The sequence below is a fragment of the Gossypium hirsutum genome, chromosome D07 (assembly GCF_007990345.1).
Source record: "Gossypium hirsutum isolate 1008001.06 chromosome D07, Gossypium_hirsutum_v2.1, whole genome shotgun sequence".
Lineage (NCBI taxonomy): Eukaryota > Viridiplantae > Streptophyta > Magnoliopsida > Malvales > Malvaceae > Gossypium > Gossypium hirsutum.
Window position 1 is genome coordinate 50,180,543 of NC_053443.1, and position 27,776 is coordinate 50,208,318.

General features: G+C 33.7%; 2 protein-coding genes across 3 annotated transcripts; both read left to right on the plus strand.

The window, feature by feature from the left end:
• On the plus strand, positions 1–13,867 carry LOC107956218 (Fanconi anemia group D2 protein homolog). Of its 2 annotated transcripts, none has more exons than XM_041097789.1 (31): positions 1–431; positions 733–1,183; positions 2,386–2,640; positions 2,757–2,969; positions 3,064–3,195; positions 3,269–3,398; positions 3,477–3,523; positions 3,614–3,715; positions 3,875–3,982; positions 5,131–5,273; positions 5,383–5,477; positions 5,570–5,645; positions 5,739–5,787; positions 5,861–5,941; positions 6,389–6,484; positions 6,571–6,674; positions 7,355–7,820; positions 8,196–8,231; positions 8,321–8,528; positions 8,603–8,736; positions 8,898–9,078; positions 9,170–9,396; positions 9,493–9,588; positions 10,679–10,765; positions 10,857–10,889; positions 10,988–11,122; positions 11,766–11,826; positions 11,899–11,954; positions 12,045–12,101; positions 12,194–12,314; positions 13,447–13,867. In XM_041097789.1, exons 1-31 carry the CDS (start codon positions 121–123, stop codon positions 13,602–13,604), a joined length of 4,449 nt encoding a protein of 1,482 aa, XP_040953723.1. In that variant the 5' UTR covers positions 1–120; the 3' UTR covers positions 13,605–13,867. The 2 variants fall into 2 exon arrangements, with proteins under 2 accessions (XP_040953723.1, XP_040953724.1); XM_041097790.1 differs by having other exon boundaries at positions 9–431; positions 8,898–9,018.
• Positions 13,868–17,259: 3,392 nt separating this feature from the next.
• On the plus strand, positions 17,260–26,672 carry LOC107955079 (protein CAF40). Its single transcript, XM_016890791.2, has 8 exons — positions 17,260–17,658; positions 24,367–24,456; positions 24,582–24,624; positions 24,810–24,916; positions 25,054–25,140; positions 25,555–25,754; positions 25,821–25,890; positions 25,981–26,672. Exons 1-8 carry the CDS (start codon positions 17,521–17,523, stop codon positions 26,062–26,064), a joined length of 819 nt encoding a protein of 272 aa, XP_016746280.1. The 5' UTR covers positions 17,260–17,520; the 3' UTR covers positions 26,065–26,672.
• The last annotated feature ends 1,104 nt before the right edge of the window (positions 26,673–27,776 follow it).

The window sequence follows — 27,776 nt, forward strand, 5'->3', positions numbered from 1 at the left end:
GGCGCTTTATTTCCAGTCATTTCTCCAAAGAAGCAAAGGGAAAATCACTAGACCAAATCACCGCCCACCGGCCTCCGAAACAAAGCCGCTGCAAATTGAACTCTTAGAGTAAAAAGAACAATGGTATTGCTCCGGCAGCAACAACAGTCACGGAAGAGATCTTCCTCTTCCTTTGTCCCTCCATTTCCTCCGCCCAAAATCCCCAAACCTCAAAACGACATCGGCACTGCCGTTGATGCTGTTGAGAAGATGGTTTCGATCTTAGCTGAGGGCGGTTGTACCTTGGTAAACCCGTTAGGCCCGCCCTCCCTTCCTTCAGATCCCTACAAGCTCCGCCGCCACCTCTCCCGCCTCTTTTCTTCTACTGACGATCGCTCCGTTTTTCTATCTGGTTTCTCTTCTTACATTCAGTCTTCCTCCAATCTTCGCAGGTCTGTTCACTCTTTTTCCAATTGCTAACTTAAAATTTTTCGTTTTTGCTTCCCCGTTTACATGCATAATCTATCTGTTGCCTAGCTTTTTAACTAATCGTACTGGATTTTCTTTTAGTTTTTGGCTTTATTATTTCTTTTGGATTTTAGGACTAATCAGTTAATCTATCCTTCTATATATATGTTTTCTTGAGAATAGAATGAGATTCAGTTGGAAGGTGTTTTAAGGTTTTCGCATTGCTTACTCCATTGGTATTTATGACCAAATGCCTCATTTTTCCTACAAATTAAATGCTTTCAGGGTTCTCATGTCTTCAAACGGAAGTAATTTTGGTCCCGCTAGAAGTGAAAGCTTAGTCCGGCATCTCTTGCTGGTTGCACCGATCCAATTAGACCTCCAAATTATGCTCCTTGAGAAACTTCCTGAATATTTTGATGTAGTTCCTGGAGATTCCCAAACATCATTGTCCCTCGAAGATGATGTTTCTAGGCTTATCATTAATCAGTTTCGGTGGCTTGATTTTGTTGTTGATCCTAGTTCCTTCATCGATAAGTTATTGCAAGTTCTTTCCATTTGTCCTTTACACTTGAAGAAAGAGATAATTGGATCATTGCCCGAGATCATTGGTGATCAAAATAACAAGACTGTAATTGATTCCCTTGAGCAAATGCTTCATGAGGACCCATCTGTAATTGTTCCTGTGCTCGATTCTTTTTCAAATCTTAATTTGGATGATCAGTTGCAAGAACAGGTTTATTCTCTTCTGTCTAGTTTTTCCACTACGTGGTTTACTTGATTTTTATTTTATTTATTTTAATGTTCTATCATATAATGACATTTCTTATAAGTGGTAACAAATCTGCAAAGTAGTATTGCAAGGTTAATGCAAATGAAACTTTCCGCTCTTCAGCATAGAAGACAACGTTACTTCTTGGATTCAATATTTTGTCTTCTTGTCCTACAATAATACAGCTATTTAATGCAGCGCAAAGTAATCAGTGGTTCAGGGTCTTTTGTTCAATATTACACCTGAAATAAAATACAGGATTGGAATTGAGTTTTGAATGTTACAATTCAGTTCTTTTATCAGTCGTAGATAAGTTAGAAGTTTATGTCTGTTTGGTTACCCAGAGTGAGGTAATTGTAGTTATGGTAGACTAGCTGCGCTCCTGGGCTTAGCAGTTAAGTTGAATTAAGGATAATTAGCACAAAGGCTGTTGAGTTTGGTAATTGAGGTTTCTTAGGAGGAAAATACCTAGGTGATTTCACTTTGTGTTCTCTAGGCACTCACAGCTATAAAAGGTATTCAACTTCACCTGAATTCACTCAGTATTTGATACAGAAACCTTCTTATTGTGTCTTCTGAAGTTAGAAGGCTAGGTCAGGCTATACATAGACCAACTTTGGGTTGCAAGAACAAAGACAGTTCCAAACGGGTTTGCCATACATAATATTAGTACACCAATGTGAGGCCCCTGAAATTTCCAATACGCTCATTTCTAGGAAGACTTGAATTTACAGGAATGTCTAAACCGAAACCAAACCACTAAACAAAAACTTAAACGGAACCAGCCACAAGTAACATTAAACCTAGATCTGCAAAGGAGTCCCAAATTATAGTTTGGTGACCTTAATCAGCCTTCTTTGCCATTAATACACTTTTTATTTGATCCTTCCAGTAATTTCATCAAATGTATATTGCCTTTTGTTTTTTGTATTTCTACTTGTTGATGTGAAAATATGTAATGCCATTAGCTCAATTGAATATTCTCTAACAAATATATAAATTTTTTCCTTTCAAGTGGCTTTTTTACCTTTATTGACTGGAGAAACTTGACTTGAGCCCTCTTCTTTTCATCATTCTAATACGTTTTTAGCAGCCGATGAAAATTTTAAGGTGCTATGTAGCTCTTGCTTTGATATCTAATTTAATTCTCTTTCTTTACATTGAAGGTCATAACCATAGCACTATCATGCATTAGAACAATTGATGCGGAGCACATGCCCTGTCTGCTTCGATTTTTACTGCTCTCTGCCACACAACTAAATGTTCGAAGAATAATCTCACAGATACGTGAGCATTTAAAGTTTGTTAGGACACCACATAATCGCACAATTCAAAAAAATAAACTCAAAGGGAAGTTGGTTGTTGACAACACAGAGGCATCTATTCTAGATGCTTTGAGATCTAGCCTTCAATTTAAGAGTGTAAGTAATTTATGCTCTTTCCTATTTGACAATACATGTTTTTATATCCTCTTTCTTATTTGACAATTTATGGTTTTAATTTGATATGCTCTTTTATATCTACACATTACCTATAGCTACTCTGTCAAGAGATTTTGAAGGAATTGAATGGCCTTGAAAAACCTCGAGATCACAAAGTAATCGACATGTGGCTACTTATACTATTGTACACAAATGGTGAGTCCATGCGAAAAAGCGTTGAAAAGGTGTTTAAGAAGAAAATTGTTGAAGGTTGCATTCAAGAAGTTATGCTTGATCAATGCATTTGTGGGAACAAGGAACTCGCACAGGTATATGTTGCTATTCTTCGGCATTAAGATCATTCCAATTTTGCTGAATATATTCCAGAAACTCATCTGATTGCATCTTTTTTTTTTTTCTTAGGAATATTTCCTGTCCTTCCTTTCTTTATCTGAGTATATATTGGCTTGCAAAGAACAAAAGGCAAGGGATTTTGGCATTTACATGTATACTCTTCTTTTTGAAGAGTTTGCTGATACTTATTCAAGACAGGAAGTAAGCATCAATATATTCCTCTCTGAAGATTAGGTTCATTTTCTCCAAGAGACTTTCATGTGGCTTTGTGCAGGTTCTTGGTGCACTAGTTACTCATGTGGGCTCTGCTGTTAGTTTTGAAGTTACTTCTGCTCTTCAGATTATGGCTTCACTTGCCTCAAAACATGCAAGGGAACTGATTCCACTTTCTTATCATATAAATGGTAGCTAAGTTTTTGCTTTCAGATTTTCTTTATCTTTTGCTGCTATTGTGTTCTTCATTAGTTTAATGTTATTCTCAGGAATCTTGGACTACTTGGAGGGATTGACTATAGAAAATCTTTATAAGGTTTATTGCTGCTCATTATATTTTTGATCTTTTAACCTTTATAAGGACAAAGTTGTACGTGAAAGTGTCATTAACATTCAGTCAGTGCAGGTTTATGAGGTCTTCAGCCATATGGCACTGCTAGCTCGCTCTGGTGCTGACTGTTTGGGCTCTTCCATTGCAAATGAACTTTTTATTATTGTTCGGAAGCAGGTATCTTGCACCAGCATGGCTCTTGAGAATAGGGTGCTTTGAACATTGACTTTTAGTGCAATTTTTAGATTGTATCTCTCAATTTTCTGTGCTGTAGATTTAAGTGGAGGATCTTAGCAATGGAAGTTACTTTGACTAGCATTACCTTCAATTGGGCAGGTCGGCCATCCGGATCTGAAGTACAAAAAGATGGGCCTAATTGGAATCTTAAAAATAGTTTCATGTCTAGGGGTTGAAAGTAATGTCACTTCATCATCACCATTTCAGGTAGGACCTAGTATCAGTGTATCCCCTATCTGTGGCTCTTGGTTATTATATTGCTATTTAGTTGTTGATCACTTGATCTTACTTAAAGATTGCAGCATATTATTATAACTGTACATGCTACACATGGCATGTTGTGATCTTGAAGGTAAATTGCTGTTTTCTTTTTCCTTTAATCATGTCTGTTGTTTATCCTTCAATGCTGAAGACTGGTTAGAAGCAAAACAAAAGCAGAAACCTGCTGAAAATTGACAAAAACTTTTATCTTGACACATCACAAGCTACTGTAAAAGTTTCTTTCCAGGAGGTTGATGGTTTGAATAATTGCTTCGGCTGGGCATTACTGGCATTAAAACTGGTAGTCAAAAAGTCTATGTTACAGCTTGGGGTGACTGACTGCATTTGACCATGCATATGAGAAGGATATGATGTAAATAGATGGTTCCACTGTCACTGGTGCCAATAAATCCACAAGCAGTCTGAAGAACATAGTTTTTTCATTAGTTACAAGAAAATTTTTAATGACTACAAAAAATCAACAAGTGCATCTTGAGTCTAGACCATTATATGGATGTTAAAGTAGTGCATCAAAAGTATGGAGATTAATAGTTGTGCTTGAAACAATTAAAACCCATTTCTTCCAATGTTTCAGACCATAATAAAAGCTAAGATATGAGTGAAGTTGTGGTCTCTGGATAAGGTATATAGAAAAGTCTCCATGTCTCATCTGCAGCCACATTTTAAAAGGGAGTCAACAGCTTCTCTAGGATAGAAAATAATTGCACCAAGGCCTCCTTAGTGGACAGAACAGTTCAAACAGGTTGGATGGATCCTAGTTGAAGAATAGTTTTGCATATTAAGTAGAGAGCAGAAACCGAAATTGAATCTACCTACAATTTTCAAATTCTTTCTCTTCTGGAACTATTTTACTGCGTAATACTCGGTTCTTATCTATGTTTGATTTTTTATTGTTTTCCAAGTACTTATAAGTGTTGATTGTGAAATCCTTTCTCGTGCTTTCAACTAACAGGAAAATATAGGAAATTTCTTGTCATTCTCTTTCCCTGTTGAGTAGCTTAGGATGTATGATTTCACCTTTACTGTTCATTCACCTTTCTGAGACCTCAAATATTATTATCTTGAGCAAACAGAAATCAAATGCTGAGGAGGCTGTGGAGCTCCTTGAAACTGGCTTAGAATCTTGCAAACAATCATGCTTGTCATTGATCTTCTTTTACGATGAACTGACTGCAATTTTAGAAAGTACAACTCTTCACCCTATTATCATGGATTGGTGAGACAACTTCAACAATCTATTATTATTGTCATGTAGATTGCAAGTTTTAAGGATTTAGGAAGATAATAAAACTATTAATTGCATGCGTGAAAGTTGTCTTTTGCAGGATTGGCAAGCATTTAGGAGAATTTGAATCTATATTTCTGTCTGATCTTGATGGTGGGCAGTTGCCTAGCAGGATCCCGTATTGCTGTTTAGAAGGTAGGTTTAAAAATGCTGTCTGTGCTTGCCTGAAGTTTTATGTAAACTCATGATAGACTATAGTCTATTCTTTCTACTTTTTACTTCTTTAGGGGAGCTATGGATGAACTTGGACGGTGAAATGTCTCCTATTTGTCTGAACATTCTGCCATTGGCTTCTTCTTCTCAGTAATGTTCTTTAATGCTTTCCCTTGAATCTGAATGTCTATTATCATCCTCCTTAGAGATTGGGTGTAGTGAACTTGGAATCTTCTCTTGCAGAAATGCTTCTTTGCAATTTCTTCCTGCTAACTTCCATTTACTATCAACTGTAAGTGTATACTGTTTTAGTCATCAGAAGTATTAAAAAAGAAAGCTTTCTAATAAATTGATATCAATGGCAGGTGGAACGGTTGACAAACCAAGGATCTCTTGGTGGAATTGATGCATTACTTGGCTGTCCTATGCTACTTCCCTCGTCTAAGGTCAGATCAAGCATAACACTCACGACCATCATATTGTTTCACCATTGAGTCTCAGAGTTTCATGATGCTATTGCATTAAAAATGCTTTTCTCAGTGTGATTTTCCTCTATGTAATAGCTATTGTTTGAGTTAGATCCTTAACATTTTAATCTTCTGTATACAATTGTGATTTGTTCATGAAGTTTGCCGAGTATTGGAAAACTTCAGACCTATGATTTAAAACGATTTTATGTCAACTTTTAAGTGTTTATCCACACTGTTTTACTTAAGAGGACAGTTGTTTTCTTCTCATTTCTTCTATGATTTAAAAGTTGTGAAGATTTTTGTTTCCTATTGTAAGATACTTAAAATTATGTTGATCTTTCTTAGCTCTCTATTTTTATTTTATTGTTCATATTTTTTTATTGGACCATTTTTCTGACATGGACTCCTTTTCTAAAATGCCAGTACTTCTTAGAAGCTGAATGGCAGTCTCTGACAGGAAAGCAGAAACAGATTATTTGTCTCTCTCTTTATTATGCAATGAACTGGATAAGGGAACTGGTGAATAGTTTACTCTGAGATGTTGATTTTAAGTAACATGATTGTTAAACATGCAATTGAGGTTTATAGGTCTTCCACTGCTACAGCTCAATGCCTTCTGTACACAAGTAGATGGGAGATTTGAATCCATAAGTCAGACCTCAAAGGATGACATAATGCAGAAGCTATTAAAGCGAATGAGGAACCTAGTGTAAGTCATCAAATCCTCACTCCTTGCTAGTTTGTCCATTATCCTTAAATCAGATTAAGATATAAGGAGAGACCAAGGGCAATTATGCTGGCAGGTTTCATGGGAAATATAATTTCACCGGGATTGAAAAAACCTGCATTGGATGAAGGTATACTAAAAAAAAGGATCTTATCTTATATCAGGAGAAAAAGGAGAGATGTTGGCCCTCACCTGACCTAGAATGTAGTAAGCTAGTTACCATGCTTCTATAAGGAAGAAGTTAGTTTTCCCAACTTAGCAAGCCTCCCTTCACAAGAGGAGAGGCTAAGGCTGGCTTAAGCACATTTCTGGTTTAGTGTTCTCATTTTGGTTTTGCTTTCCTTGTTTGGTTGCTAGAAAACATGGCAACCTTTTAGCGGTAGTCTTTTCTCCTTATCCAGTCAATTGAGGATTTAAGAATAATCACGAACAAAATCGATGTGTAGTGGATCTATGAAATTTTAACTATTCTCCCAACTAAGTAATACAAGTCATGTTTTAGTGTGACACAGAACAGTTTACGGAAATGTAGTTCTTGGTAGCCTAATTCATTATTATGAATTACAGCTTCTTTTGTTTATCCTTCGGGGTGTCGCATATCATATCGTATTATGAACTAATTCTATATACTGATGGTAAGAACCAGCTGGCTGTTGATGCAGATTTCTCGAAAGCTTGTTAAGTCATTCCATCAGAATGTGTCCTGTAACACTACCTCAGCTCCATCTTCGAGTGGAGCATTGTGGATCAGCATTCATAAACCAACCAAACCATGTGGGAAATAAAGAAAAGAAGAATGAGCCAAAGATGACACCTGAATCCGCATCTCCATACAAGAGGAAGCATAAAAAGATTTCAAAGACCTCAGCAACTGGTGCAGATGGAAACCTACACCAGCAAACATTGTTTGATTTGTTGAGAAAAGCAGGAGCAGTGACAAGCCAGGAGGTACCAGATAAGGTTTCTTCAAAAGATATGGCAACCTCAGCATCAGTGGATCACAATTCTCATGTCTTTAATGAGTCGGTGCTTATAGAAGTTTCTCCAGTTTCCCAAGCTCTGGAATCACAGAAATTTAGGTTCAGGCCCCTTCTATTGGAATGCTTTTCCATTTTGACTTTTTCAAAGGTGTGTCTCCTTACAGTTTAACTCTCAACTATTGCACAGTTCCTTTAAATTTTTGGTTAGAATGTGGCATTTGACTGGCTGGTGCATAATCATTTGTTGTATGTGATTTACATAATCTTGGGACTCAGTAAAGATAATTCATCTGAACTTCTCATGGCCTACGTTCCTGTCTTCGTTTCAAGTGCCTTTAAAATAATATGTTTGTTAACCTTTTATTATGTGCTAATTAAGTTGTTTGCTCATTGCTTGTTGACCTAGCAGGTGTAGCGTTTAGTCCTAAAATATCAAAATGCAATTTTACTTAATGAGGCCTATTTTTCTTGTTTTCTATTAAAAGAATGATCATAGTCATTGAATGTGACTTTTCAAATGTAGGACCACGACACCTGTTGCTCTGACCCTGTGGCTGAGGTATATTTTTCATGTAGTTCTTTCTTTCCTTCAAATCATATAGATAAAATGATTAGGTGACATGTAGAAAACTTGTTATTTCTGGACAGTTGCCCCTATACCTGTACCTTATTCATGATTTTCAACACAAGCTGGATTACTTTGCTGCTCCGAGCAAACAATGTTCCTCAAGGAACATTATTTCTGCTGCTGTTACCAGGATGACATTGGATGAATTTCTTAGCAAAATTAGACCACTCTTTCAAAGTCTTAAGAGGAACTTAGACAGTTCGTTCTGTATTCTTAAAGAAGGAGAAGGTAACATGATAGTTTCATTTTGTTGCCAACACCATGTCTTCTATATTCTTGTAGTCTTATCAAATGTATTGTAGGTAACGAAACATGTCAAGAACACTGGAAGCTTCAATCCACTGCTGCTGGCAACCCAGATTTAACCAATGTTGTGCCATCAAATTCTTCAATTTCTACTATGGTGTTTAAGGAAATACTTAATTGTTTCAGTAAGGTGAATACTTTTACTCACCTTTACCTTTGAGTGTACATACATGTCTGTGCGGCACTTTCCATCTTGACAACTGATGCTTTTATTTGGTTTATGTTTCGATAGAAAATTTTCTTTTCTGAAAAAGTTGTATTCTACTACTAAAATAGTTTTTCCTCGAACAGATGCTAAACCTTTCTGAAGTTCAAAGGTACAGATCAGTTCTTTCAGATCTCCTTGAGGCCTTTCAGCCTGATAAAGCATTAGATACTGGTTCCTTAGATGTGCACCCTTGTCCTTCACCTGGTACAATAGAATATTTGTATCTTGGTGCTTGTTCATTTGTAGAGTGTATCCTTGATGCAGGTGCAAAACGCTTGCCTTTATTCCGTAGTTCTTTTATGGTGCTTATTTATCCTTTCATTGTAGCTAATTTGTATCAGATTCTACTCCACAGCATGTTCTTTCTCCTTTATTGTGGCATCAGAGGCTCTTTTTACTTTGGAATCAGCTGTTACATCATTTCTGAAGGTCATGGATAAGTTGGACGGAGATGATAAAAGCGTACAGTCAGCGTTTCACCAGATCCTTCCTTTATTGCGTGGCAGACTTTCATCTTCTGCTAAGAAACTTTTGAAGCATAAGTGGGACAATAAAAATCTTGAGAATGGCTGGAAGAACAAAGTGAGACCAATTACATTATGTTTGATTGTGATTTCTTACTTTAGCATACCATGTAGTTATGCATATAGCTACTGAAATACATGCTGGTTTTTCCAGGGAGAAATGGTACAAAAGATACTGCGGACTTACTTAGAATATGATGAGTCAATTTCTGATTTGCTTGATGAGCTTGCCTGCACAATTTTGCCACAGGTATTTGACTTTGTTGAGTTGACATTTGTTGCAAGGTTAATAGTGTGCTTCAGAAATTGTCCTTCAATGCTATGTTTATACATTAGGGATCTGCCAGTTTTTCTATGTACGTCCTCTGTCCTAGCAATAGAATTGCTCTTCCTTCTTAGAGAGTTAAGAGCAGGTGACTTACATGTGATGAAGGACAAGATCATGTTAGTTCTATTGGAAGTGTCGATAAAAGTTTGGATATCTGTTGCTGGCATTTTGTACAGGGATATGTTGGTCATTTCTTTTACTTCAATACTTTAACATTTGATCCTGCATTTTCTCATATTAAGGGGATAATGATGTGGAATATAGTCATGCTTATTGAAGGATTATATTTTGGACATGTTTCATTAGTTTCATATTATATTTTGTTGGGTTCAATTGTAAATTTCAGTATCGAGGAAACTTTTAGTGAATTTAGAGTTATAATTGGTGTTTGATTTTTATATTAATATTAACGTTTAAGGTGTAGCACTGTAGCCTATGAGTGTTCATCTTGACTTTTAGTTACAGATAATACTATTGGGTTCATTTTTATGGGTTAGTTAGCCTCACGAGTTAAAAGACACATTCAGTTGCAAAGTTTATACAAATAAGAAAAAGGGAGGTATGTGCATTACCTTCTCAGAGTGAGTTTTAGTTCTCATACTTGTTTTAGTTTCATGTCATTTAAAATGGAACTGCCAATTTTAATAAAACACAACTGCATATTTTTTGCTACTTGTTTCTTTTTTCACAAGCAAATAATGGTTGCCACAATTTTTATTACGGATTATTGAGATCTAAATATTGATAAATTGGATATCCTTGCCCTAATTCTCTTTTCTTTCTGATTTCTACCCCTAATTTCTTTTATTTTCTCTCAAGTTCCTGTCTTCTCATTTTTGTTTGTCTCTTTTGTCTTACCATTGTTCTGGGTTATTGCATCTACTTAAGATTTAGTTTAAGATGACAATTTTAAGTTAGAATGAACCATGAGGGTCATTTGGCGTACAATTCTTATCAATTGAATCCATTTTCATTTGTATGTAGTACCACTAAAAGGGGATTTCTTTGTCAGGTCTCTCTTACAACAATAGCAGAAGATGAGGATTATGGTTTCCCAACTCTATGTTCTGCAACTTTCCTCTCATGGTACCGTGTGCTGGTAGGGCATCTTCTGTTTTCCAAGTTCTTTTCAAAGATTACTCTTATTGTTTCCCATCAAACATGTTGATTGAGGTTGGCCCTTTGTGCAGTTTGAAGTGAATCTCACAGTTCTTGGAAAATTGGTAAGCAGTAATTTTGCTGCTTTGTTTCCATTGATCATAAGGGATAGAAAACACTAGTGAAAAGTGTTGCAATTCTTATCCTTTTTCTCTCTTTGTAGGTTAAGGAAGTTGTTCGCTTAGAGAAGGTTCGACCTGGTTTTCAACCTGTAAATGTTCACACACTTTTGATCAGGCTGCAAAAGAATGTTAATGTGGTTGTTGCACTAGTTAGCATGTGCAGAACCCATGACAAGGTAACCAAATAGAACTGTGGTTTTCTTTGCCAACATTTCTTAGATACTAATAACTAAATATGCATATTACATTCCCAGCCTTGAACCTTCCCCACCACTAGGGAAATTAGTCAAGTCTCTGATTTCTGTACATGAACGGCCTTCATTTCAGATTTGATTTTATGACATTTTCCTTTAGCTTTTCATTTATTTTTGGCCTTCTTAATTTCTGTCACTACTTCTATAACATTGTTTTAGGAATTCTTTTGAGAGAATTTTATGATTGTATGAGAGAACACCAGGATCATGAAATCGCTCTCCTTTATCCATTTGGCATGTGTAATTCTATGGATTTAATATATTAGTGAAACTGTAGAACCCTTGTACTTTTTCATGACTATACTTTATCTCAGATAGAAGTTCCCTAGAATAGTTTGTAAGAACTTTTATTGTTTCAGAGGTTTAGGAAAGTTGGGCACAGCTAGGTTTTGTTGAGTAAAAAGCTAAATGACTGCTTATCCTAAATTGGAAGTGTATGTGGTGGTTAATCAATAGAAGTGCCTTTGCTTATTACAAAAATTTCTTGCTAACATGTCATGTAGTTAGTACCTCTTTATTGTTGCTATGCTTCAGGCAGTAATCTTGTTGACATGTGATGGCATAGGTCACCCTGCATGCTATGGCAGTCAAGTACGGTGGGAAATTCGTTGATTCCTTCCTTAAAGGTAGTTATATCTTAGAAATGAATATGGTCATTGATTGCTGTCTGCCCGAGCGCTGACATCTTGGTATTGCAGCTTTTGACTTCTTGCAGGTTCACTTCCAAATGCATAATGAAGCCATACTTCTGTTGGTAAGATCAGATACAATTTTTTTTTCTGACATGCTTGGTCCAAGTTTGAAGCTTAGAAGAAGAGGCCTTATGACTAGTTCTTTTCATTAGGTGAAAGAACTTCAAAAGGCTACACGAACTATTCAGACCTTATGTTCTGAAGCCAAGGTGAGCCTTGTATATCAAATCCATTTGAGGCTTAGTCAGAAACTTTGAAATGATAGCAGATTATATTGAATTGTCATATTTGGTACTTGAAGGGCTTGAAACAAACAGCCATCACTAGCAAAATACCTGCTACTAAAAGATCTTTGGAACGCTTTTTGTTTCGTGTCAAGGCTCTTCTCCATTCTACCTCTAACGGGTGCACTTTCTGGATGGGTATGTACCGCATTATCTTATTTTTAGCTTATTTGAGGGAGTTGGGGACCTGGGTTTGGTTTAGAACACTACATTCTTCATATTTGGAACATTACTAAGCTTCATTGATATTTTCATTCTTTCTTGAAGAAGCGTATGCTCATTTAAACCAGTATAAAAGTTTTTAGTTTTATTAATTATTATTACGTTAGTTTAAAACAAGTTAGGGTCAGATAAACAATTAGCATTTGCTCTAGTACATCTTTAAAAATTCCAGGTTACTTGTGAAATTTATCTGGTCTAGCTCTTGAATCTGGCTTAAAGAAAAGACTCATACAAAATTCTTATACTGGTGCTTTAAAATAGATGATGTATTCTTTCATCAATTTGGAGATTAAATAGTGACTTGCTATCATATTTATTGCAAAATCAGTGTGATTTTACAAAATACTTTGTTGCCTTTTTACTTTTTGAAAAATTAGATTCTCCGAAGGGTCAAAATGTTACTTCTGTTTAATGCTTTAAATGTCTTATTTATATTCATTGAAGTCCAAACTGGCAATGATTGGATAACTCGTCCTCTTAGTATAGGTGAGTATGTCCCACTGAAATGGGATGATATTGTTAATCCTCCGGCTAGATTTGTACTTACTAAGTTAGATATTTTATATATATATGAGAAATGTTAGCCTATATTATTCCAACTTAGAAATGAATGTCAGAGACGGATTTATGTTTAAAATGTGTATACTCAAGTTAAGATGGGTTTTATAGAAAAAAGTTGTAACTGTTCTAGAAAAATCAAAATGGTAATTAAATAATCCTCAACTAGTTTCTATAGTCACCGGTTAACCGGACCCATTAACTATTTATCACTACAACTGTGTATTTACAATTGCACAGTGAAATCTGATTTTGGCCAAACATAATATTTTGATAAGTGGGAGTATGGGTGGGGGTGGGGTGGCCAAACATAATTGTATCATCCTATTGTAAACTCCAAGCTTCACATACTGAACATAAAATAATATGTATATTCCTATCGTGCGTCTATCAAATATGGAATAAGATAACATAATCTAATTTTATCATCAAGTGCCACTCTAAATGCTTAGAATTGTTTCCAGTTTCCAATATATCTTTGTATTTACAGGTAATCTAAAACACAAGGATCTGAGGGGACAGGTGGTGAGCTCCCAGGCATATGTAGATGATGGAATTGACAGCATTGATGAAGATCCAGAAGGAGCTGTTGATGTGGATCCACAAGGTAGTGTTCCTTCTGCTAGTGAAAACAGTGAAAATGAATGAATAGTTCTTTTCTCCGTAAAATGCTTGTCAATTCATAGACCCTATGCTAACATAGACAATCATTCTATCTTTCCCTATTATTCTAAATAGATCAAGTTTCTTATATATCATTTTCCGCGGAAAATGATGTATAAGAAAGATGATTTTGTTATTTGTTAAAAAGTGTTTAGTGATTTCATTTCGTTGGTAGAAAATGAAATTAGGCAAGGGTTTCATTGTATCTTATGATTATTTGATTTATTACATGAATAACTTTTTATCCAGTCCAAAGCTTCTTCACTGAAAAATGGGGATTATTTATTCGAGTCGATAAATGATTTCCGGTTCAATTATATTATATTACATCTCCCAATTGATTACCATCGGAACGGAATAAACTAATATGAATGAAAATTTTTAATTAATTGTTTGAGTTCAGAAAGTTTAATGCTTAGTTTGGTCATGGATTGGGAGCAAATAACATATGTAGTATTAGGGGTCTTTTACCACACAAACTCAATTTGCAAATACCAATATAGTTTACTTCAACCCTTCTGTTGTTTATATTTTATTTATTGTGGATTAGGTAGCAATCTATGAATACAATCTGTCTTTGAGCTACATGGTTTGTGACACTTGAGTTTTTTTGTCCACAGAGGATGAGATTCAATTAGAAATACAATATTAGAAACAACTATATTAGTATTAAGGATAAATCTTAAAATTATACATAAATTTGGATCAAATGTGCAATGCTATATATAAATTTTGATTTTGTGCAATTTTATATATGAATTTTTTGTTTGATTTATTTTTTGCAAATCACTAACACAATTATCAATATAGTATCATGTTAGTATTATATATTGTATACATAAATAATTATATTTATTTAATTACATTTATTTTTGCGAATATGTATAGTTAAATCAAAATCAAAGTTTTATATATATAATTTGAATCAATCAGAGTTTAATGTGCATGTACTAAATTAAAATTCATATATCTAATTACCCATTAAATCAAAGTTAATGTATAGTTTTGAAATTTACCCCTACTATTAATTACATTCATTACATCTAAAAATGCTGTAAGGGTCTTGGAAAAAAAATTGCCTTAAAAGGTATGTATCTTCTTTGGTTTCGTCCATTCATGAGCAAAGTGATCTTTCTTACCACAGTTAAAGCATTTACTTTAGTTTTGCTTTTGTTAACTGTGAATGTATTGGGAGAATTGTTTTGTGCCTAATTATAGTTTGTTAAAAGCTTTGCCTTAATATTCACCATATGATTTGCGTTAAAGCTGGAAGCTTCATTGGAACTTGTTCCTACCATATACAAATCAATATTAGGTTTGGCTGTATCAATACATTTTTCTTCCAATAGTAAATGGCTTAAAGCAACATCCAAATTCTTGATGCTATAATTGTAGATAAGGTGTAGGTTCATATGTTCCTAACTATGAGGTAAAGATTGAATAAGTGCTTGAACCTGTAGTTTACAAATAAGTGTAACTTGTGTCCTTAATCTCACTCTATCATTTTTGACATTTGATGCTGAGTGGTGTAGGTGTAGAGTTTAATTGAGTTACTTGATTTTAGCGGTGGATGTACCACCGAACTTAGTTGTCTACGTTTCCTATTCTATTTCATGCTTTTTGCACTTACGCACGATGTCGTTATCCATTCTGCTTAGCAACGTAATGCAAGCAATGGAAAATTTCTTTTTCCAAGCCTTATAAGCCTCTTGATCTCTTTGATGTTGGGTGGTTTGTCCATCTTTAGGCTATTTCAAAATATTATTTAGAACATTGTGAATCTCTTGTTCCTTTAATATGTATTCAGCTTCTCATTTTTGTTAAGTTCAACAAATATATTTTCTGAAGCAAATGCTAATGACATTATGCACGTATTAATGCTTAGGATGCACATTTTGTTTATTTATTTATTTTTAGTTACCTGCAAATGTTGGAAAAATTATTGAAGCTGATAACACTTCGTTTTTGAATAAATTTTTTTGTTCGATGGTTATAAGGCTTTCGAAATTTAATCTTTAACTGTTTTAAAAAAAAATCAATATGAATCGGTCCGTATTATTTTTTAATAAAAAATATAAATTTTTTAATTTTTTTAATAAATTTTGTTTATTATTTTTATTATTTTTAAAAGACTTTTTAAAATTTTGAAAGGATTTAATTGATTTTTTAATTTGTTACTATTAATTTCAAAAAATTTTAATTTGCTTTCAATAAAAGATTAAGAGCCAAATTGAATAAAGGTAATGATTGACTACTAAATTTGTTATTATACTTTATATATAAAACACTAAAGCAAGCAACTTTAAAGGATGGGGTTGTTTTGTTCACTCATCTAATATACAATAATCAATTTGTCTCTTTTTTTGAATAAAAGGGCTAAAATGAAATCTAGGGTATAGTACAAGGGATTTTGTGGTACTTTTATAGATTTAAACACATGTGAATTTCACCATTCAACGAAAACCTCATTTACTATTTACAGTAATTTATCATTTATATCAATTTTTATAAATATATTTGTTACATAATTTTGTTTGTCGCTCACATTGTGGATATGTTAATATTATTTAAGTTTATGATTTAATTGATGCTACTTATCAACACAATACCAATTCTAATTGCAATAATATTAAAAAAATAAAATAATTTTAAAAAAATTGATAATAATAATTATTATAGGATGTTTTTATCTTTTTATACCTTACATAAAATTTATTAAAAAAACAATTTAAAAAACACATGACTTAAGCATAAAACATCAATCTTCTTCTTCTTCTTCTTTTTTTGCTTTTTAAGTTTTACTAATATAAAGATTGAATAATTATAATTACAAGATAAATAAAAATATGTATTGACCAACTACAATGTTGAATGTAATCAATACAATGTACAACAAATGAAAAATTAAAATCAGCATAATGCATAATAAAAAACCAAAAAATTATTATTCTTTTACAAATTTTGACATCAAATTTATTTTTCACCCAAAAATCTCTCATAATAATAATATTATTATTTAAAGTATATTAAGATTATTTCAAAGAAAGAAATTCGAAACTGAAATTTTACTACAAATATAAAATTTATTAGTTTGAAATATGTTGGAAATCTATTTTTATAAATTTAAAAATTAGTTATTATACTTTTATTTTTAAGGATTTAGTTTCTATATTTTTAAAATTTTAAAATTTAAGTCCAGTTGCTAATACCATTAAAATTTAGTCCTTGTACTCGTTTTTTGATTTTGCTTGCCGCTTTTTGGACCATCCGAGGTTGATTTCCTTATTGTTTTAAGTGTTTGCAATCACTTTAAACATGCCGCGCTTTAGTTGTGACAAAGCTTGTTGTCAACGTGTTGTAATGTTCTATAGATGCTGAGGCTGAAACTTTGTTGTGTTGATAGAGTTTGTCATTTACCGCCGATGACGGATGTTTGTTGTTTTTTTTTTTCTCTTTTTTTCCGAATTGTATGATCTTATTCATGTAACGAATTAATGAATGTTCCCTTAAAAAAATAATTTTATAATAAACCTGAATTTAATAAAATAAATTTAGTAGTGTTAATAGCTGGATCAAAATTTTAAAATTAAAAAGTAGAACTAAATTCCTAAAATGAAAAATACAAAGACTAAATTCTAAATTTATGAAGAGTAGAGGGATTTTTGGCATATTTTAACCAAACTATTATGGCTGCTGAGGCTTGGATGTGTTGGTCCAAGAGGAAGTTGGCGCGCTTTATCGTTACATGTTAAGTTTTACTCCCGCTTCTCTTTCTGTTTTGCTTCTTTCCCTCTGCAACTCATGCTGATAATTGCAGTATCAGAATTTTTATAAGACCCAAATATCATTAAATTTATTTTCCACCCTACCCTCTCTCTCTCTTTCTCCATCGGAGGAGAAAATGGTTAGAGAGGCGGCGTCTCCACCCTCATTCCCACCCATCCGTAACCCCTGTATAAACCTCCTTCAGATCTACCGTTTGGTGCGACAGCTTCGATCATTGGAAATCGGAGAGCAGTGTCTTGATCTTCTTTCCAAGGTATCACCTTTCTTTCTTTTTCTTCTCCACTATCTGTTTGGTTTCTGGAAAAAGAATACGTAATCAAATAACTCAAAACCATGGAAAAGTTAGAATCTGTACATAAGTTAACAATATATAAAAGAAAAAAGAAAGACTAGTTTTATTTTCTTGGCTTTATAAAGGAATGGTAGAATTGAATATTCCAAAAAGATTAACTTACAAGTAATTATATCCAACATAGATAGTACTTGATACATGTTCTTAGAAATTTTTGAATCTTACAAGGAAATACCAATGCCTGTATTAAGTTTTCGAAGAAGGTGGAATTTGAGAGATTGAATATTTGCCAATGCCATCAATCATCATTCAAAGATTTGCACTCTTTTTCATGATTGTTACCCTCACCTCACCTTTTCTATTTCTTTTGTTAAACTTTTCAAGTTCTTCTATGATTTTATTCCACTAAAATTAGAGCTTTGATCAATAGATAATAGCTTTCTAGTAATAAGCATGATATTTTCTGATTGGCTCATTTGTAATCTTTTCTTATCCCCCAGAATAGACATTCTTGTAACCTTTTGGCATTTTTCTTATGGAGTTCCTGTTGAAATATTTTTAAATATTTATAGTATCCCAATAACTATAAATGAATGGGTGTAATTAATCAAAAGATAAAACTTTTGGTCATTGATCAAAAGTTATATCATTTGATTTTTTAAAAAAGAATTATAACTATTCAAAAAATATTATTTGAATAGTTACAAAATTAAATGAATAATTATTATTATTTATTTATTTATTCATAAAGACACCTATTGAAAGATGTCTCTATGAAGAGACATGAAAATTCCTATAAATAGGAATGGGATTTCATTTGGAAATCATATCAACAAATTCTAATATTATTTCTTCTCTTCCTTCATTTTCTAATATTATTAGATTATTCTATAAAGTATTGCTGCAGAAATCCTTTGTAGAAATTGAGTTTTTGTTATACATTACTCAGTGCATAGTGGACTATTCTCGTCAGTGCAAAACGCAAATAGTCATTGGCTTCATTGTATCCTCGAGGTTAATTTGCTTGGAACTCGTTTGCACACTGAAGATAAGTGGGGGCGAATATAACCTTAAAGATAGTGGCTTGATACACGCCTTGGAGCCTGTCCTATTTCTTCTTTTTCTTTTCGAGTTCCAATCGTGTGTTCGAGTTTTTTCCTTACCGGAGTTTTGTACTAACAATTTTAAGGTTATACTTCATGATGACTACCACAACACATGAAAGTGGAACACTAAGGGAGTTGGCTTCCAACTTTGTTAAACTTGATCGTTTTGATGGTGGCAATTTTCGACGATGGCAGAAAAAGATGCACTTTTTGTTATCAACTTTGAAGATTGCTTATGTTTTGGATACTCCAAGACCTGAAGAGAATGAAAATGAATCTGTTGCTGCAACCCGAGAAAGACAAAAATGGGACAATGCTGATTACATGTGCATGGGCCACATATTGAATGGTTTATCTGATGGTTTGTTCGACACCTACCAAAACGACGTCACCGCTAAAGAATTATGGGACAAATTGGAGGCAAGATACATGACCGAAGATGTTACAAGTAAGAAATTTCTTGTCAGTCGTTTCAATAATTATCAAATGGTTGATGGTCGTTCTGTTATGGAACAATTTCGTGATATTGAAAAGATGCTGAATCAATTTAAGCAATATGATATGAAAATGGATGAAATGATTGTGGTATCCTCCATAATAGACAAACTTCCTCCATCTTGGAAAGACTTTAAAAGAAGTCTAAAACATAAGAAAGAGGAAATATCTCTTGAGGCTTTGGCAAATCATCTTCGTATTGAAGAAGAGTATCGAAAACAAGATCAGAACCTAAATTCTGAAAATGCCAAAGTACATGTTACGGAGGAAGTACATACTACTAAACCATTCAAGAGAAAGTTCAATCAGACTGATAGAGCACCTAAGTTCAAAAAGAAACAAAAGGGCTCATGCTATCATTGTGGAAAGCCGGGACATTTCAAGAATGAATGTCGATTTTTAAAGAAGAAATCATCTTCTAAGGCTGATAATAACGAAAAGTTCGTTGCAATGATATCTGAAATTAATATGGCACAAGATGATAATACATGGTGGATTGATACCGGAGCAACCAAACATGTGTGCAAAGACAAAAGCATGTTCACAAAGTTCACACAATGTGAAAATGACAATGTCTTGTACATGGGAAATTCTTCCACCGCAACAATTAAAGGCAAAGGGTCTATTAAACTACAATTCACTTCTGGAAAGGTTTTAACCTTAAATGATGTATATTATGTACCAGAAGTTAGGAAAAATTTAGTGTCTGGAAGTCTGTTGAATAAGTTTGGTTTCAAACTTGTTTTTGAGGAAGATAAGTTTATTTTGTCTAAGGGAGGAATTTTTGTGGGAAAAGGGTATATGTATGAAAGCATGTTCAAACTTAATATTATTAATAAGAATAAAAATACTATTTCTGCTTATATGGTTGAATCATTTTGTTTGTGGCATTATAGATTAGGTCATTTGAATTATAGAAAATTGAATGACATGTATAAATTAGATTTAATTCCTGTTTTTAATAATAAATTAAAAAATGCAATACCTGTATGTTGACTAAAATTACAAGAAATCCTTTCCCTAAGGTTAAAAGGAAAACAAAATTGCTTGATTTGATACATAGTGATTTATGTGACTTGCATAATACTCCTACATTAGGTGGAAAGAAATATTTTGTTACTTTTATTGATGATTGTTCTAGATATTGTTATGTATATTTATTGCATTCAAAAGATGAAGCGCTTGATAAATTTAAAGTTTATAAATCTGAAGTTGAACTTCAGTGTGAATCATTTATCAAGTGCTTAAGATCGGATAGAGGTGGAGAATACTATAATCCAAGTTATTTTGAACTCACTGGAATTGTCCATCAAGTTTCAGCCCCTTACACACCACAACAAAATGGTGTAGCTGAAAGGAAAAATAGAGTCTTGATTGAAATGGTAAATTCAATGTTATCATATTCAGGTCTTGGACAGGGTTTTTGGGGAGAAACTGTTCTAACAGCTTGTCATATATTGAATAGAGTTCCTAATAAGGAAACTAAAATAACCCCCTATGAACAATGGAAGAAAAGGAAACCAAACCTTAATTATTTAAAGGTTTGGGGTTGTAGAGCTATTGTAAAAGTTCCAACACCTAAACGTAAAAAGTTAGGTGAAAGAGGAATTGAATGCATATTTATAGGTTATGCACATAATAGCAAGGCATATAGGTTCATAGTAATTGAACCAAATGATTCAATTTCAATTAATACGGTTATTGAATCAAGAGATGCTATTTTTGATGAAAATAGATTTAATTCTATATCAAGACAATTACAACCACAACAATTGATTCATTCTTCAAATGAGAATGAGATTCCGTTGAAACAAATTGATAATAATGATGAATCTTGTCAAGAATTAAGAAGAAGTAAGAGGATTAAAAAGGTCAAAGATTTTGGACCAGATTTCATTATGTTTCTTGTAGAAGGAAAAGGTGAAAGTATATGCAATAAGATACCTTATTGTTATAATACCGAATCTGATCCTATTACATTTGAAGAAGCAGTGAAATCTCAAGACTCTGCTTTTTGGAAAGAAGCAATAAATGATGAAATGGATTCAATAATGGGAAATCAAACTTGGATCTTAGTTGATCTTCCACCAGGTTCCAAACCAATAGGTTGTAAATGGATATTCAAAAAGAAAATGAAGGTCGATGGAACCATTGATAAATTTAAAGCAAGGTTGGTAGCAAAAGGTTTTACACAAAGACAAGGTATTGATTACTTTGATACCTATGCTCCAGTAGCAAGAATTGCTACAATTAGACTATTAATATCACTTACCTCTATATATAATTTGGTTGTTCACCAAATGGATGTTAAAACTGCATTTTTAAATGGTGAATTGGAAGAGGAAGTGTACATGGAGCAACCGGAAGGATTTGTTGTTCCAGGACAAGAGCATAAGGTATGTAAGCTTGTTAAATCTTTATATAGGCTTAAACAAGCACCAAAACAATGGCACAAAAAGTTTGACAAGGTTGTTTTAGCTAATGGCTATAAAATAAATGAATCCAATAAGTGCATATATAGTAAATTTGATAATGGAAAGGGTGTTATAATTTGCTTATATGTAGATGACATGCTCATTTTTGGCACGGATTTGGAACAAATAGAAAACACAAAGAAATTCTTGTCAAACAACTTTGCTATGAAGGATATGGGTGTAGCAGATGTTATTCTTGGGATTAAAATAACCCGAGATGAAAGCACTATAGCTTTATCACAATCACATTACATTGAAAATGTGCTTAAAAAGTTTGATCTTTTCAACTGTATACCAGCATCTACACCCATGGATCCTCAATTAAAATTAGTATCTAATGCTGGTAGGAAAATTGATCAATTGAAATATGCAAGTCTAATTGGTTGTCTTATGTACATAATGACTTGTACAAGACTAGATATTGCATATGCTATTGGAAAATTGAGTAGATACACAAGTAATCCAAGTAGTTTGCATTGGCAAGCTTTAAATAGAGTACTTAGGTACTTAAAGAAAACTATTAACTATGGATTGTGTTATAATGGATATCCTCCAGTTTTAGAAGGGTATTCGGATGCTAGTTGGATTACAAGTTTGGAAGATCATGCATCTACTAGTGGGTGGATCTTCATTCTTGGTGGAGGAGTCATTTCTTGGGGTTCCAAGAAACAAACATGTATTACTGATTCCACCATGGCAGCAGAATTTATTGCATTAGCCGCTGCATCTAAAGAAGCAGAATGGTTAAGAAATTTGCTTTATGATGTACCTTTATGGCTTAAGCCAATTTCACCTATTTCTATCCGTTGTGATAGTGAGGCTACTCTAGCAAAGGCATATAGCCAAGTATATAATGGAAAGTCTAGACACATTGGATTAAGACATAGTTATGTCCGACAATTAATCTCTAATGGAGTGATCACTATTAATTATGTGAGGTCAAGTGAAAATTTGGCAAATCCTTTGACAAAAAGTCTTGCTAGAGATGCAGTAAAAAGGACCTCAAAAGGGATGGGACTCAAGCCTATTAATTAGAGTCACCCATGATGGAAACTCGACTCAACGCTTGGTATAACGTCAAGTCTTGAGTTCAATGAGACAAAGTACATCATTAGTATGTGACTGTTAGCACTATAAATAAATCCATCCTAAGATTAAAGTGCTAGGTACCCGTAATGATAAGGGAAGGATGAGTAATGTACTCTTAATGGACCCATAACATAAATATGTTAGAGTGTTATAATTACGGGAATACTTTTGATGGGATCTACTTATGTGAGTGGAAGTGTGGCCGCTTCTAGGAGCTTAAGGGCTTGGCTCTGACAGCACTCATGAAAAGAGGACATAGACACATGGCTATAATAGTGTCCCTAGATACTATGCATTGACTGATGTTGAAATCATTGTGTGAGATGTGTTTAGTTAATCAAATGGAATAGTTGGTTCAAAGCTTAGTCTACCATACAATTTCGATTAACTTTAACATGTTTTCACTAAGTGAAGGTTCAATCGTAAGACACCTTTATTTATGCAAATTGATTTCCAAGAATATCAAAATCTAAATATTTTGAAAATGGGGGGAGATTGTTGGAATATTTTCAAATATTTATAGTATCCCAATAACTATAAATGAATGGGTGTAATTAATCAAAAGATAAAACTTTTGGTCATTGGTCAAAAGTTATATCATTTGATTTTTTAAAAAAGAATTATAACTATTCAAAAAATATTATTTGAATAGTTACAAAATTAAATGAATAATTATTATTATTTATTTATTCATAAAGACACCTATTGAAAGATGTCTCTATGAAGAGACATGAAAATTCCTATAAATAGGAATGGGATTTCATTTGGAAATCATATCAACAAATTTAAATATTATTTCTTCTCTTCCTTCATTTTCTAATATTATTAGATTATTCTATAAAGTATTGCTGCAGAAATCCTTTGTAGAAATTGAGTTTTTGTTATACAGTACTCAGTGCATAGTGGACTATTCTCGTCAGTGCAAAACGCAAATAGTCATTGGTTTCATTGTATCCTCGAGGTTAATTTGCTTGGAACTCGTTTGCACACTGAAGATAAGTGGGGGCGAATATAACCTTAAAGATAGTGGCTTGATACACGCCTTGGAGCCTGTCCTATTTCTTCTTTTTCTTTTCGAGTTCTGATCGTGTGTTCGAGTTTTTTCGTTACCGGAGTTTTGTACTAACAGTTCCCTTGGTTCTATGAGGCTACTTTTACTGGTAGGTCCTGCTATTTCATTCTATGTTACTCCACACTCTTGTTCTATACAATATTCGGACAGGGGTATGGAGGTACAATCCTCCAATGTTATTGAAAAGCTTCAAAAGAAATAAGCAAATTCGTATTAGACAGATCCCTGTATGCAACACTCACAATTTAAAATTTTGTTGCTGTTATATCACTCATTGTATTAATTAGTTCTAATGTATCTCTAGAATAGTGCTATTTTGTCCGCCATACCCATGTTACTCTCCAAGAAAATTATAGATTTGAAAGCTTTATTGATACATACAATGTCCACATCAAATCAATACTAAATGATTGATTACCTGTTCATTATTCAGGTAATAACTTCCGCTTACCGTCCACTAGTATCCAATAGGCTTTCAGAAAGAGTTGTAAGACGAACTTGCAATGCTATAGGGCTTTTCCAGGTTCACTCTTCTAGTTTTATAATTATCGTAGTGTTTTAAGTATTGTATGATTCTATCAATAGATTTCAGTCCAAATATGTAATATATATCTATCAATGACATCCATTCTTTGTATATCTTTACAGACTCTAGCTTCTCACCCTGATACAAAGATGTCATTTATCAGAGGTAACTTCACTTTGAATCCTCTACATATGTGAATACTTTATGAACTGTATAAGTCTTCGAGTTCAATTGTTTTTCTTTAATTGTATGATTAAAAAGAAGCTATATCTCGTACAAAAATACCATAGTTTGTTAGGTTTGGAGTTTAGTTTTATAAAAACTGTTCTAATTGAAATATTTCTTTGTAGCTTCTATGCCAGAGTATCTTTATGCCTTCTTGAAAACCAGGAGCAGAGAAAGGAACTATGAACGTCTACGGTTCGCCAGCTTAGTTGTGATTGGGTCCCTAGTAGAGGTAGCATTAGCTCACATCTTCTGTTCATTTCTCATGTTAATCTCTGTCAGAATACATACATCTTTAGAGCTCATGGAGTTGGATAAAATGTGTTTTCAGTTAATATTTTTTAGTTACTTCGTTTTTGACTTCTTCAGGTTGACAATCCAGAAGTTGTTGATTACCTTCTTGCCACAGAAATGTTTCCTTGTTGCATGGAAATTGGCACAACATTTTCAAAAACAGTGGGTGACTGGATTTCTTTAACTGTTATATCATTTGTTTTTCTGGCTTGATAATTATGAGGGAAAAATTGCTATATAAAGCTAGGGGTTAAGAGTCGGCTAAAATCGAAGTTTAACCATATTCAAATACATATATAGTCCTGGTAACAGACTTGAGACATTTCTGTTTATGATGTGATCATGTGACAAACTGTGCATTATTCCAAATTTGCACTGTAAAAATTGGAGCGATGAAATCTTCGGAAGTCCAAGAAAATGAAATTGAGGTAAAATGGAATAAACCATAGAGCTTATTACACATACCGTGATTTCTGGACCATAATTGTATCATCTATGGCGTTTACTACAATCTTGGACATGCAACCTTCTTAGCTATATTCTTGAAGCTAATATGTTCAACAATTGGAAGTACAGGTGGCCACATTTATAATTTACAGAATCTTACTAAATGAGAAAGGGCTCAACTACTTGCTCTCCATGCCGGAGCGATATCTCGTGGTAACCCATTGTTTGGAAAACATGGTTGAAATACTTGATGTAGAAGATGAAGAATATTTGCCACACTTGCTGAAAAACATCATTGGCTGTTATCTCAGGATCTCAGAAAATGAAAGGTTAGCAAATAGTACATAATTTACTTGTTCATTCATTAATGTTTGAAACTGTGTTTGGAAACGTAGGATACGAGCAGACTTGTCAGGCTACATTCCATGGTTGTTGGTAGATTACAAATATGTTAATATCATTCGTGTAAGCTTCAAAACTTCCATTTAGAATATTCTATCGGAATTTAGGTTTTGTTTCCAGAAAGAAAAGGCTCATGCCAATTTCCTTTTCCAGGGTGATCCAGAAGCCTTTGGTAACCTACGGAGATTGATTGGCTTTTCGGAAGTAGCACAGGCATACAAGAGAATCTACCGGTGAGCCACCCGGATTGGTAATCGGATGACGAAGAATGCAATCTGTTACGAACAGAAATCGAGAAGCCAAAAATGGCAAAGAAAGAAGGGAAGGAAAAGAGAAATTCCAGAGAGGAGATGAAGAGTTTGAGAAGAAGGAAGAAGAATAGACAGAAAAGAGAGAGAGAAAGAGAACAATTCCTCAACAATTTTCATTAACCATTCAATGACCTCAGCCAAAATAGAACAGCATATATAAGGGAAGATAACAGCAAAAAGAAAATAAAAAGGAAAAGAAAATTGTTGGATGAAATGCTCCTTCTCATGGAGTTTTCTACGCGCTGTATCATTAAAGCAAAACGCATCGTTTTGCTTGGTATTTTCATTTGCTCGTATCAAATACCTCCACCTCAAAATGATTCTTGTCCTCAAGGATCAAAGTGAAGAAAAGTGCTTGAATTTTCAATAGGATAACCATAAATATCCATTATTTGATCAAGCATAGGGCATTCATAAGCACAAAGTTCATGACAGGAACATTAAACTTGAATTCAATGGGACATAGATCATCAAAAATTTCTAGCCCAACGCTATTCATTGTGCCATTAGGATTAGTAACCTTATGCACTTTGGTAATCATTGTAGTAAATTTCACATCTTTATAAATTCAGTTTTCACGTGCCTTGTCTACAATTGGATGATATAAAAGGAATTGTTTTGGCCTTTGAAAGTTAACCCACATCTCATTCTTATCATAAGCAAGAGAGACGATTTCATCATTGTTAAGCAAGCAAAAATCTGATACAACCATTTCTATAATAACCCGTATTACTTCATTGACTCTAAAGCTAAACTCCATGTCTATAAAAAATAAACCCATTTTCTTCGAATCAGGAAAACCATTATGAAACTCATGAAGTGTAAATAGAATAGGAAGAGGAAGAACAAGACCCACAAGCGAATCATCATGCTGCATTTTATGTGACCACTTAGTGCTGCAGCATGAAGGCTTCACTAATAGGAATGGAGGCAACTGAGGAAGGTTTGGAACAATTGAAAAATTCCAGAGGCATGGTCATGTCATCGAATGGCACATCAAGTAACTCAGGATAGCTAGAGAAAGCTAGTAGTAAAAGTCTCAAAGGGAAGGTTGCCCATGTTTGCCTCGAAACAACTTCGCATATACTTGTTGGTAAGCTAATGTTATTGAAGGCAATAGAAAGTGCAAGATAGGACCTGAATCGACCAAATTTGCAGACTGTTAACTTCTCACACAAAATTTCATGAAAATCTAGGTTAAAAGATTTCTTCTGCTGAAAATCCTTATGGGACTTCTGCATCCTGGAACTTAGGCTTTCTGCGAGATTGTCATTCAAATAACCACGAAGATAGTCAAGGTTCAAATACCTAAACCTTTTAAGAAATTCATATTCATCGTCACTCGAGGAGTATAGTCAGCTATCCTCAAAATTGAACAATGGTTCTTTGTGAGCTATATCAAAATTTTGCCCCAAACCCCATGAGGCACAATATCGTTGAGCTTCAATCTTCCCTGAAGATATTAGCCTAATCAAAATAAACCCACCGAATTCATCTAACTCGTACACCATTTTCTAACAAAACCGCACTTTCTTCTGGTATGTGTGGACTACAACAAGCACAGATAATTGAGGAACTCCTGAATAGCTCACTGCCTAAGTAATCCAAAGCAGCAGTTTTGCACGGGTTATCAAATCT

Coding starts and splice junctions, on each gene's coding strand:
- LOC107956218 (XM_041097789.1), top strand. CDS start 121: ATGGTATTGCTCCGGCAGCAACAACAGTCACGGAAGAGATCTTCCTCT. Junction 5,274..5,382: donor CACCCTATTATCATGGATTG/GTGAGACAACTT, acceptor TGTCTTTTGCAG/GATTGGCAAGCATTTAGGAG. Junction 12,102..12,193: donor CCTTATGTTCTGAAGCCAAG/GTGAGCCTTGTA, acceptor TGGTACTTGAAG/GGCTTGAAACAAACAGCCAT.
- LOC107955079 (XM_016890791.2), top strand. CDS start 17,521: ATGGTTAGAGAGGCGGCGTCTCCACCCTCATTCCCACCCATCCGTAAC. Junction 17,659..24,366: donor GTCTTGATCTTCTTTCCAAG/GTATCACCTTTC, acceptor TTCATTATTCAG/GTAATAACTTCCGCTTACCG. Junction 24,625..24,809: donor AAAGATGTCATTTATCAGAG/GTAACTTCACTT, acceptor ATTTCTTTGTAG/CTTCTATGCCAGAGTATCTT.